Genomic DNA, 13130 nt, shown 5'->3' with positions numbered 1-13130 from the left:
GACGACGCTAAGACGCAATGTTTTTTTTTTTATATACGTTGTGAGCGCGAAGAAAAATGTACTATACTAGACAATATTTATGTTCTCATTTTTGATTTTGATGAAGTTGGTTTACTTCAAGAGGTTGAGCCATTTTAGACGAATTTCTTATCTAGATTTGATTTGAACGTATTGATTTGATCATATTATCAATTAGTACCTGGGCGACCGAGCTTTGCTCGGGATAAAACTCGATATTTTTTTTAACTTTATAGGTAGCGATTTGTCATCCTCGAAAACCCCTACATATCAAATTTCATCAAAATCGTTGGAGCCGTTTCAAAGACTCTTTAAGGTGATTTTCCACCGGCGAGGCCAGACGAGAATTTAAATTTGTATGGCAAATTTTCAATCCTCTCCTAGCGCATTTTCGGTGGAAATAGTAAGCATGACGAGGATGTGCGAGACTTGAATTGAAATATTTGTTGTTCTAAAAATAAACAGTATAGCTTTCGACATAGATCATAAAGGTGCTTTTCCACTGGCGAAGCGAGACGAGGAGGGGCGAGACGAGAATTGAAATTTTTGTATGGCGGACGGGCGCGCGAGAATGCAACAGCAACACGCTTCGCGCGATAGGTGTTTTGTTGTTTTTATTAAAGAAGACAAGCAATTGCGTAGCTGCAAGCCCTTATCGTCGGTGTCTAGTGTACCGGTTCCCCAATACGACTGGCGACGACAAGGATGCAGTGACTAGCCGCAAGCCATATGCCATATGACCATAGCAAGCACCCTTCAGGCATATCACATTGCCACGCTGCATTGTGTTGGGTCAGTGCAGGCTGGCTCGACTGCAGGAGTCATCCTTCGAAGCTACTCTGGTCGCCAGAGCCTTGTTCGTCATTCAGCAGAGTCAACACGCGCAGGTAAGGTTGGCCGACTCCAATATTAATTAATATTATACATAGCAAGTTGCGAAACGGTAAAGTAGTCGAAAAAATGTTCAGGCAAAAGTTAGTATTGTTTATTAAGAAAATTTTGATGCAACAACTTGAAGTTATCACAATAAAAAATAAATAATAATGAGGCTCACCTTTAAATTGAAGATAGACTTTATTCTATATGTATATAAGGACAGCTAACGTAACTTACTAAGAACATAGGTACTAATAGAAACAAGGCTTTAATCTGACATTGTCTATTATTTAAAAGTTTACTGGTCATCGTTACGAAAATGTAATAAAAAAAGAAAACAATTAATCATTTTAAAATTTTGTATTTATATTACACATATCTACATTTTACTTCTATTACATAAATACAAAATTTTAAATAGTAATCAACGAAAAGCTGCTAACCAGTTAAACCAGTACTTGCAAAATGGTATGCAGTAGGTGTTATTATTATGTATATCATACAAGTAATTACAGTATCAATACCATAGGTTAATAAATGCAAAATTTCAAGTGCAATCAAACTCTGAAGTACATTTTATACTGAACATTATTCTGAATTTGATTTAAAATAAGTTTGCTTTATAACTTCAAAAATTTTAAACCCACCACTTGATACCACAAAGTAACAGTAAAATAAATATGCAGCTTTAGCAGCTATAGTACATGTTCACTTTCATGGATTTGTTTTAGTAGTTTTTACCACAGAGATAAAACACTTTAAAATAATCAATAAACCAGATTTACTAATATTAAGCACTAAATTATATTGTCTTTCCAAACTATTTCCATTTATCAAGCATTGGAATTATTTGAGTTGTTGGTTGCTCAAAGATGGTACTTTTCACTGGTGCGTCATCCCTAGTGTATGTATTTTACTCGGTCAGCGGCCTTTGTTTGCTGTTCAGTGTCTCTTCTGGAATCTTGTACAAGTATATATTCAATACATAGCATATAAAATGTTACTAATTACTTGTAACAGTTTATTCTGCAGCATTTATTGGTCCTTGCAATGCATTAGGAGTTGGAGAATTCGATTCGACCTTGATCATTCGACCCTGCTCCTTCACAATGGGATCTGTAATGCATAACATAAATATGCTAAGACTATTGTGTTATTTCCTTTTATTTTGCTAAACATTCAAATTTTTCATTTATCAATTTGCTTCTCTAAACAATGGAACGGCTGAATAAAATAATAAATTTTAAACAACTACATAATATGGCAGACAAGACAGTTAACTTACAGAAGAAGGGGTGATCCATAGCTTCACGAGCAGTGTAGCGCTCATAGTGATCATAGCGCAGAAGACGGTCAAGGAAGTCTAGAGCTTCAGGCGACACCAGATGCTGGTTTTCAGAGTGCACAAACCGTTCCCACCGTTTACGGGAATGCCTATAAATGAGAACACAAAAATGTTATTATTATTATTATAAGCCTTTAATCGGACAGCATGTAACATTACAACACATTACAACGACACAAAAATGTTAAACAAGACAAATAAATTATGTCTGATAACATATTATTATAAAGATAAATACAATTTAATATTCATTACATACCTGCCAAGTATATCATTAAACCGAGGATCCAGTTGTATATGATATTTGTCCAAATATTCAAATAGCTCCTCTGTTCCCAGCACTTTTGCAATCCGTACAAGCTGGTCATAATTATCATGACCATGAAAGAATGGTTCCTTGCGGAAGATCATGGATGCCAGCATGCATCCAAGCGACCACATGTCCAATGAGTAGTCATACATTTGATAATCCACCAACAACTCAGGACCCTGAAAATAGTGACAATGGTGACAATCATACAAAACATTTGTTACCCTATCATGTTTGTTAACTTGTGGAATGCTCTCCCCTAACTTATGATAAGTGCACCTTCAGTCAACAGTTTTAAAAATAGACTAGACAAGCAGTGATATACATGCATCAGCTCTAAGAGCTGCTAGTGTATTATTTCAATAATAATGAAGTATGTGACAAAGTAATGACCTTAATTCATTACTGATCTAAACAGAAAAATAATTTAATATTAAATGATCAATTGTTAAAATTGCAGTCCATCAAAAAATAATAAAAATAATCACTTATTATTTTCAATACAATTAAACTTAGTATTATAATTGTCAAACCCAGGAACATTTACTTTTGAGCTGAAGTGCCATACTACACTGAATGATTGAGTATTATAATGGACCAACTTCTTACCTTGAAATATCTAGACGCCACTCGGACATTGTACTCTTGTCCTGGGTGGTAGAACTCTGCTAGCCCCCAATCAATGAGACGCAACTTTCTGTTATCATGATCAATCATCACATTGTGAGGCTTTACATCTCTGTGCATGATACCCATACTGTGGCAGTAATCTAGTGCCTTCAGAAGTTCATACAAATAATATCTGTAAATTTGAGATAAAATTGAAAGCCCATAATCAATAAAGAGAATTGATGCTATAACACATTTCATAAACTGAGTTTGCACATACCTTATATCATAATCTGACAATGTTTGATACAGTTGTTTAAAATCAGTGTTGTTCACATGTTCAAAAATGAGTGCTGGAGTACGGGACACAGGATCTTTTACCACTGCTTGTAAAGTTATTATATTTGTGCCTCCTCTTAAATTTTCTAAAATTTTAATTTCCCTTTTTATCTTCTTCTTTTTCACAGGCTAAAAGAAATGGTTCATTTTACAAATAGAATATGGATGAATATGAACAGTGTACAAGCATAATTTTTGGATACTAATTACAAGCCAATTATATTTATTTATTTATTTCCATTGTTAAGTCATGTACATAGCAATTAAGGTGTTACAGAATATAAAAGTTAGACCATGACGCCCTGTAAGGGCACACAATGTTGTCTTAAAAGTAAGAAAACTATATGTCTTAATTATAGCCTGTAACACCTGTATGCAAACATGCATAAAAGCCAACCAATAATTGTTATAGACTTGCCTTCAATATTTTTACTACACATTTTTCATTATTTGTGATATTTATTGCCTCGAATACTTCACTGTATTTGCCGCGCCCGAGTTTGCGGACCAGCTGGTAATCGTCCTGGTTGCCCCAATCCACGACGTAGCTCTCATAGTCCCAGTATTCTCTCGGTTTCTGTGAGTTGACATCGGCGTACACCCGCGCTCTACTAGGTACTGCCATCGTACTATGCCTCTGCCAACCTAGGGTTTTGTCGACGATTGTCTTTCCGGAAATTGCATATGTCTTGAGTAATGATACTGCGAATAGAAATATTTACCATATCACTTTTGCATAGTCACACAATATCACTTCAACATTTAAATTAAATTGCTGATTCGATTTGTCACTGAGATTATGAGCCACGGAGTATTGTGATGTATAACCTAAAAACGACATCCAGCTCGATACGATTACGAGCTAAAACCACTATCTGCGATTCGTCGTTGCAATTCGTTTTACACAACCAACAATTCATGTCCATTTCACAACGTTAAACTATTTATTAGAACTTATTAAATATTTGAAAGTATCGTTGAAGAGAAAAAACGCACGCCATTACTCGTCAAATGATCGGATGGTTCAGAAAAGTAAATGTTCATACCTAAAACATTACTGTAGCCAGACCTATCTCAAACGACAACAAGTAACAAAAGACATGAAATCTTTTTATAACTAACAATTAACGAGAAGTCAAAGCTACAAAATACACTTTTATCACAATTAAACCGGCTCAAATCCAGTAAAATTCAAGATGGACGCCCATCTACCTATGCTATAACCTCCCGCCACTCAGCACCATTTTGTGACTGACTCGCTCGACTCGCTAAATTCGACTCAATTCGATGTCCTTTTTTATCGAATGAAACGAACACTTAACATCGATTGTCGTTGAAAATTAAAATTTGACAAAAAGATTAATTAATGCCTATGAATATATGATATTTATTTAAATTTGAAAAAAAGGTAACTTTAGGCATACATTTCACTAAAATCATTCAATCAAATGACCTATTGTAACCATGTCATGAGCCACATTTTTTCTGAGGAACACTCGTAGACCCGTATTTATAGAGAAGTAAAGGCCATTACTTGAGTAAAAGTAATTACTCAAGTAACGATTTTTATTCTATAGTTGAGCTAGTGCTTGAAAATTGAACTGTCAGTCAAATGTTAGAATTCTCAATTTTCTCAGCTAAGCTGGTTAAAGTCAGTATGGTATGGCGTATTTAAATTTTATGATTGAATTATCTTTACATCTGAAAGTTATATTATACCTTAGTGTAACATCATTATGATTGGTTATTTGTAGTCTTTTTGTAATTTAATTTCATATCCAAATTTGTTACTTTTACGGTTTCTAGTTTATTCTGTGCATCCATGTCTGAGTTTGTATTTTCGTTTCAGTGGTAGTGTATGGGTATGGCACGCAGCACGGAATGCTGAATACCAGGGTTCGATTCCTAGCGCTGGTCTCTTTTTCTGCAATGGTTTTTCTGTGCATCCATGTCTCAGTTTGTATTTTCGAGATGTAACGTCATTATTAATTTACTAGCTTTTGCCCGCGGCTACACTCGAGTTAAATTTGGGGTAACACAGATTTACTTTCTACGATCTTTATTTTCGTGTTTTAATTGATTTTTCGGAGGATTATATTTGCAAATTTTCGAATTGAAAAATCAACTTTGAAGCCCTGTTTCACATCTTCAGGTCAGGGGTGTAATTTTAGAAATCCTACTTGTTTCTTTTGCCAGCGACTTCGTACCTACCTACGCGAGATAGGATTCCCGTAAATTCTATAGAAAACCACACTGTCCGCGATTGAACTGAAACCGGCTTCTAATATTTAGGGTATCGATTTTTAAAAAACTATTACTGAAAATAGTTTTCTTTTTAAATCAGCTCAGTTGATTCAGAGATTAACCCCTGAGATTACCCCTAATAAACAAAAAAACAGACAGTTTAAAAAGACAAAAAAACCTTACTTAGTGCACTTCTATGATCCTTTATGATTTATCATAATATCACTTACATGTATGCCAAATTCAGGTCTGTAAAATCTGTAGTTTAAGCTACGCGTTGTCTGTCACTCAGTCACACAGTCACGGTATTTCGTAGCACAGTATACCATTTTATAGGTATGGATTATTTTGTTACGTATTGAGTTGATTAGTTTGGCGTAGGTACTTAATGTGTCCTAAGCGTTAAAGAGTTATACCTTCCAGCATCAGCTCACCTGAATAACCTCAAAGAATACAACTAACGGTCTATACGTACATATAATATTTAAAAGATTCGGAATTTGATTTCATGACTCGGGAGTATACTCTTTCGATTTAAAAAAGATTTTTTTAAATAAATAAGAAAAAGAAAAATCCCCTTTTCTTAATAATTTTCAGGAAATGCTGTCTTAAAGCTCCCCTACACTCCCCATAAGAGAGAGAGAGAGAGAGAGAGAAACATTTATTTATTGTATAAGGAACCCACTTGCCAAATATCAGCTTTCTACGACCACTTAAGCAAAAAATCCCGTTTTTCCCGTTTCCGTGGGAATTTTGGAAAGTCCTCTCTCAATGCTCTTCTACACTCCCCAAGCAATCTACATGCCGATTTTAAGCTTTCTGCGTTCAGTAAAACGAAAAGTCCCGTTTTTCCCTTTCCCGTGGGAGTTTCGGAAAATTATCTTTTAATGGTTCCCTACACTCCTCAAGGAACCTATATGCCAAATGTCAACTTTCTACGATCAGTAAAACGAAAAATCCCGTTTTCTCCCGTTCTCATCAGAATTTCGGAAAATTATTTTGTAGTGCTCTCTTACACACCCCAAAGAACCTAAATGCCAAATTTCAGTTTTCTAGGACCACTAAAATGAAAAATCCATCCTGTTGAACTGAATATACTCCCGATTTTTCCCGTTCCCGTGGGAATTTCCAAAAATCCTTCCATAATGGATGCCTAAATTGTATAAGGTAGGTATCTATGTACAAAATTTCAAGTCTCTAGGTCCAGTGGTTTGGGCTGTGCGTTGATATATCAACAGTCAGTCAGTCAGTTTAAAATTGTATATATATAAATTATTTTGCTTTACAATGGTTTCAATAAATGTCTGTATTTTTTCTTTCCATATTGTTCCGTTTGCGTTTGGTCAAAAGAAGCCCAATATCGATTACACAATCCTACGAATATCGATTGAACTGAATTCGCTTCGATATTTCGCACGACTACTCTCGCCTCGTCTTGGTTGAAGTTTAGTCAAAAATCACAGACCAGACGGAACGCAAGCGCTAAAACGATAAACGAACGCGTTCTAGATTGGCTTGCCATTGCCAACCATTATGATTCATATTTTTTAACCAATATTATTTTTATATCGTTTTAATATTAACAAATGCTTTGTGGAAATGAAATAACGAATGTGTAACGAATGATTCTTGTTGATTGAGTAAGTAAAAAAAGGGCGCATTATGGTTTTGTTCTGTCAAAGTCTAACCATCAGCAGGGCTACTACGAAACTCGAAGTTCGTGTCGTGCGGTCCCTCTGACACTTATGCTATTTCATACAAGAGCGAGATGGACGGCACGAACTTCAAGAGTTCTTCTTCGAGTTTCAAGTTTCGTGTAGCCCTGCAGGGCTACTACGAAATTTGAAAATTAAAATTCTTTTCGTACCGCCCCTCTCACTCTCGTATCGAATGAATACATAAGCGTAGTCAGCTGGGCTATTACGAAAATCGAAACTCGAAGTTCGTGTCGTGCGGATCTCCTGACACTTATAGTATTTAATACGAGAGCGAGAGGGACGGTACGATACGAACTTCGAGTTTCGAGTTTCGTAGTAGCACAGCAGGTCGGCAAGAGAAGAACTTCGATTTTCTAATTTAGGGCAGAGGGCTTCAAATACCGTTAAAACGTTGGTAACGTTTCCGCTGTCAAACAGACTTAATGTTAAATCGTAATCAACTTTAAACGATGTACCGTTACTTATACTATTTTTTACCAGTGTAAAAATGGTAACGTTATAAGATTTTTATGAAGTTAACGGTAATTCAAAAGTATCGTAAAATGATTACTTCTCACTTTTACATAATACCGACGTCCCTGGTCATCATTCCGCTAAATCGGAACTTTTGTTTATACTACGATAGGTATATGCTTGAGTTATTATGTAACTTTATAATTTAGTACCGGTACTGAGGTATTTTTACGATTTTGCCGTTACGTAACGTTATTTATAATGTGAATTTGGCTTTTGAGTATTTATCTAGAACGGAGAGGGTATCGCTCACCGGTTGCTAATCTTTTTTTCTGGCAAAACGGGGGGGGGGGGGGGAGGCGATGCAATCTCACATAAGCAATTTTACAACTAATGAAAAAAGCACAATGTTTGTACACAGTGAATTCATAAACACAGCAGTAACTTGCATGCACACGGTAAAAAAACTTATTGTCCGCAGGGCTACTACGAAACTCGAAGTTCGTGTCGTGCAGGCAGTCCCTCCGACAGTTACACTATTTAATACGAGAGCGAGAGGGACGGTACGGTACGATACGAACTTCGAATTTCGAGTTTCGTAGTAGCCCTGCTGAACATGATATTTGTACGTCACACATAGACAACAAATTAAAAATAGTTAGAGCTGGGGCCATATCGATAAGAATGCATTCAATCGTTCATACATTCAGTCATTCATTAAATCCTATAAATTTTAATAGAAAATAAGATTGCTATATTGAGGTTTTAAAAGTTTTTCTAATGAAAACTGATTATAGGCTTTATCAAAAGCTTTATAAATAGCAATATTTTGATAGTTGTGTTCATTATTCGTATAGCATAGGTATCCAAAGTAATACACCAGGTACCGAATTAATAATCACATTTTCTAGTTATCTCGTTATATGATCAAGTGAATCTTAGATAAAAGTAATAAAACAACATTTATAAGGGGTTTAATAAACTTTTACTTCAAAACAATAAAAAAAATACCGTCCATAAGGTGGCGAGAGCTGGAAGCTTATAATACCGTCTTTCAGGCGGAATGAATCGGAATTATAATGGCAAAAACAGCGATTGACTCCAGAAAGATACAGGATTTCCTCATCCGTATATTTTCTGATAGAGGTATTTTAGAAACCTATAACAAGTAAATACCAAAACAACTCAGTTTTATTATAAAGCCTGACCAGAAATATATGACTATTCGCCAAGTTGCGGAATTTTATTGGAACTAATTTCTTACACTGCCAATAATTTTAATGATTGTCAGTGTCACTGTGGCGGTTTCTTTGAACAATAACAAAAAATGCCCAAAACGATTCGTAGTCAACAACAGATCATTGTAAATAATATTAAATGACATTGTAACGGATAACTCACGTCTTAAACCGAGTTTAGCTCGACATGTTTAATATGAGTGAGTCTCACGGTAGTTTCATGTTCAAAATTGTAAATAATGTTTATAATAAACTACTGGAAAAAAACGCTTGGGGAATGAAACTATTTCGCTACAAAACCTTTTCAAATTAACATCAGAGCTAACAGGTAAACGTTATAGACAAGTCAATATGTCATTGTAGTCTGGTAAAAATAAGTAGTAATTATAGTTAATAATAAACTTTCTAAGTATATCGGTGTCATCGACTACGCGAATTAAGAAAGAAGGTCGTTCCTCCTCAGGTTTTATTTAGGTCGCCAAAGAAAAAAGAAAGCATTGAACCGACTATACTGAACTATTGTCATATAAATTTGATGACCAAATGGCGTAGTGGTTAGAGAACCTGACTACGAAGTTTGAGGTACCGGGTTCGATTCCCGTGTCGGGGCAGATATTTGAATGAAAAATACGAATGTTTGTTCTCGGGTCTTCGGTGTTTAATATGTATTTAAGTATGTATATATCTATATAATTATATTTATCCGTTGCTTAGTACCCATAACACAAGTATTGCTAAGCTTACGTTGGGACTAGGTCAATTGGTGTGAATTGTCCCGTGATATTTATTTATTTTACAAATCATTCACTGATTCATTCACTCAATAGTTTTTCGATAGTGGAAATATGTGTGTCCCCTCTCTAGAACTGTATCGGTGACAATCGGTGTGGCCATTAATCAAGTTGGTAAAAATGGCCAATATTACTGATCGATGAGATAATTGTGATAGCAATAAAATAAAATAATTTTAATGAAATCGTAATAAAAATAATATGTAAAAGTCAATTTATCAAATAACGGGTATTCTTTTTATAATTTTCATTGTTACAGTTAGTTAAGCTATCTTAGGTTAGTTCTTTTTTATGTATGTAAACTCATAATTGTACAAGGTTAGTTAACATTGTTTTTAAATTAAATTATAATATTATAATTTATGTTCGTACAAAATAACGAATAAAAAACAAAACTGAGCTAGATATGAAATCTAGTAAAATAAAAATAACAATTAATGCCACTTTCACCTCAAACGTATACACTTATTTGATTCTAGGAACAGATAACAAATATGTAATAACTTAAATAGGTAGGTACTGTAATCACACAAAACATATGTCAGAGTAGGTAGCCATAGACCCATATAGAGCCATTGACCATAATATGATGCTACTTAACGTAAGTAACACCATAGTAGCTACTAGTATTGCTTCAGCAGAATCTCGATAATTATAGAGCAGTGAAACACTGGAGCGAGCAATAATACTAGACGTAAGATAATTTCTTGGTATGCGTCTGTCTCAAGCTCGCTCCAGTGTCACTGCTCTATACCGAGACACTGGCGAAGCAACACTTGTGGCTGTTAAAGTGTTACTTGCGTCATATAGCACTATACTATACGGCTATACTCCCACATATAAATAAAATCGTTCGTTCAACAAATTTCATAACTCAACAGCACTTGAACGAAGCGAAAAAAATTGCAGTCGGCGTCTGGCCTTAAAGTCTACATTGACGATGTCAATCAAATAATTTGATTCATAATAGCAATCAAAAATTCAATTAATCTATACTAGGTACATAAAAATCTTAAAATGGCCAAATTGGCCGCGTTTATAAAAAGTTGGCCACCTGAACATCAATAATATTATTATAAACTTATCGTATTTTTACTGTTAATACATCAATAATTACGTAGGAAATACTTTCCGATGAAAAGTTACGTTTTATTTTTGTAGACTCGACGTGTCCGACCTTTTGTTAAGCCCAAAAACACTGCATCCAGTCATTTTTGTCGGAGCTCTGTTCTCTGTCTCAGCAGGGCTACTACGAAACCTGAAACTCGAAGTTCGTGTCGTGCGGTCTCTCTGACACTTATACTATTTAATACGACAGCGAGAGGGACGGTACGATACGAACTTCGAGTTTCGGAGTAGGCCAGAAGTTCACTGACAAACAAGTACTGTTCCGAAATGTCACGAGAGGCGATCGAAACAGTTATATTAAACGATTATACCCGGCGGGTTCACACCTTTGACAGAGGGGAAATGCGCTTCAAGGCTGCTCCATTCTAGATAAATACTCAATGGAATTTGGTAACGTTAACAAGCCCTGTGTCAAACCGTACCCGTACTCACTTTAGAGTGAAAAGCAGGTAGCCCGGTCTCGCTCTAACAAATGTCCAGCATACGAAAACGTTGATTGGTGGATCGTATCGCTTCGATGATGTACATAGATTGCTATCGTTCCAATATCGTTCATTCCGGGTCGACAACACAGAGTACATTGAATATATAGCAAGTCGACAAATTCGGGGTCCACTACGGGGAATGACGGGGATACACTAGCCAAACCCCAAAGTTGTATAATATTAGTGTATTAAAATGGATCCAACCAGACAATTCAGCAGACGGTTGGATTAGTTCGACTGAACAACCCTGTAATGATCTTACCTATAAGAATTTTTGTTCAAAATTTGTTTGATGAAAATACGACAACCACAATTAAAAAAAAAACAATTTTTTATGGTGATGTTCAAACAAACTGACCCAATTACCAACTGAAATATTCCGGATTAATTTTAAGACCACTTCTATACTTTGTATATGGGCATTTCTATCTACCGTTGTACCCCGAGTTTATCTCTCCGATTTCAACAAAATTTGGAAGGTAGACTCAGTCCATGATTCCGAGCTGGAAAAACAGGGTCTCCAGATGTGTCCCAAAAATAAATCATAATGGTTCTTTTTGTAGCTGTGTGTGTAATCAAATCATTTACTTCAACTCTCGAGGCGCTGCATAGGTATAGACAAGGACCTACGCCTGCATGCCTGCGAAGTTGAGTAGACGACCAATCCACAAATAGCTAGCAGGTGGTAAGGGCTTAAATTCTATCAAATGGTTTTAAATATAAATTGTAGAATATGATTGTAAAACAATATTCAGCACTCCCAGACATTCCTACCGGCCATGGCTTTCGCTAGACGCTCTAAAGGCTCCCAAAAAATATTAAACTTTACTGAAATTAATATGAGTAAGATCTCATGAAACAAGACAAAGTACAATAATCAGCATTTAAGTTAAGAGGGCCCTATTTTTACTCACCTTTCTGATCTCTAAATTCCATCTACCCATTTACTGAGCAACTTAACAGGTATGTATGCAGACGTTCAAAGTACATACGAATACTAACAGTACCACAGAATATATAATAGTACTAAATACCTCAGGCTACGCCCTTCATAAAATAAGTTATATGTACCTACCAAACGCCCCTGAGATCATGCTCAACATGCTTGAATATATTCAGTCAAAAATATTTTAGGTTTCGATTTTTCTCAAGTTAAAGTTGACTCATAATAACAAAAGTTTCCTTAAATCCTTCTCCATAAATTACATTGAACTTTACTTAAGTCCTTTAATGAATGATTAATATTCATACATTAATTTTTAAATAATAACTGCGTGTAAGTATACTCACCCAACAAAATTAACAGCCAAATGTTAGTTATCGTGAATAAATACGGTAAATACGCCATATTCACTTACGAGCCGACACAAAATTCATTAAATTATAGTATAATATTAGTACCTACATACAACGCAACAAACGAGTCTTAAACAAATCAGATGGAATACAATTAACATATATTTTATTTTCCTGGTCCGCAAGCACAGTGAGCGACCTAAATCACACGCGCGGTATATATTGCGAATAACGACAAGTTTATCGCGCGGCAGTCGTAAAAGTTTGCATCATGTCCAAA

At 35.4% G+C, this 13130-nt stretch overlaps 1 protein-coding gene across 4 annotated transcripts; it reads right to left on the bottom strand.

Moving 5' to 3' along the window:
* Positions 1 to 981: 981 nt before the first annotated feature.
* CkIIalpha (casein kinase II subunit alpha) lies at positions 982 to 13034 on the bottom strand. 4 transcript variants are annotated; one of them, XM_074101532.1, is made up of 7 exons: positions 12845 to 13034; positions 3916 to 4199; positions 3439 to 3626; positions 3159 to 3351; positions 2499 to 2728; positions 2180 to 2328; positions 982 to 2010 (listed from the first exon to the last, which is right to left on the bottom strand). In XM_074101532.1, the coding sequence occupies exons 1-7, from the start codon at positions 12900 to 12902 to the stop codon at positions 1916 to 1918; spliced, it is 1197 nt and encodes a 398-aa protein (XP_073957633.1). In that variant the 5' UTR covers positions 12903 to 13034; the 3' UTR covers positions 982 to 1915. The 4 variants fall into 4 exon arrangements, with proteins under 4 accessions (XP_073957633.1, XP_073957636.1, XP_073957635.1 ...); XM_074101535.1 differs by lacking the exon at positions 12845 to 13034 and adding an exon at positions 4710 to 4772; XM_074101534.1 differs by lacking the exon at positions 12845 to 13034 and adding an exon at positions 4544 to 4747.
* Positions 13035 to 13130: the final 96 nt, after the last annotated feature.

The sequence above is a fragment of the Choristoneura fumiferana genome, chromosome 18, assembly GCF_025370935.1.
Source record: "Choristoneura fumiferana chromosome 18, NRCan_CFum_1, whole genome shotgun sequence".
Taxonomy (NCBI): Eukaryota; Metazoa; Arthropoda; class Insecta; order Lepidoptera; family Tortricidae; genus Choristoneura; species Choristoneura fumiferana.
Note: the sequence above shows the minus strand (reverse complement) of the source record. Positions and strands in the feature narration are given on the sequence as shown.

Bases quoted from the DNA above. Each gene is read 5' to 3' on its own strand.
- CkIIalpha (XM_074101532.1), bottom strand. From the start codon at position 12,902: ATGGCGTATTTACCGTATTTATTCACGATAACTAACATTTGGCTGTTA. The intron at 3,352-3,438 runs GTATGTGCAAAC...TCAAATTTACAG, and splicing joins TTGTCAGATTATGATATAAG to ATATTATTTGTATGAACTTC. The intron at 2,329-2,498 runs GTATGTAATGAA...TCTCATTTATAG, and splicing joins TTTAATGATATACTTGGCAG to GCATTCCCGTAAACGGTGGG.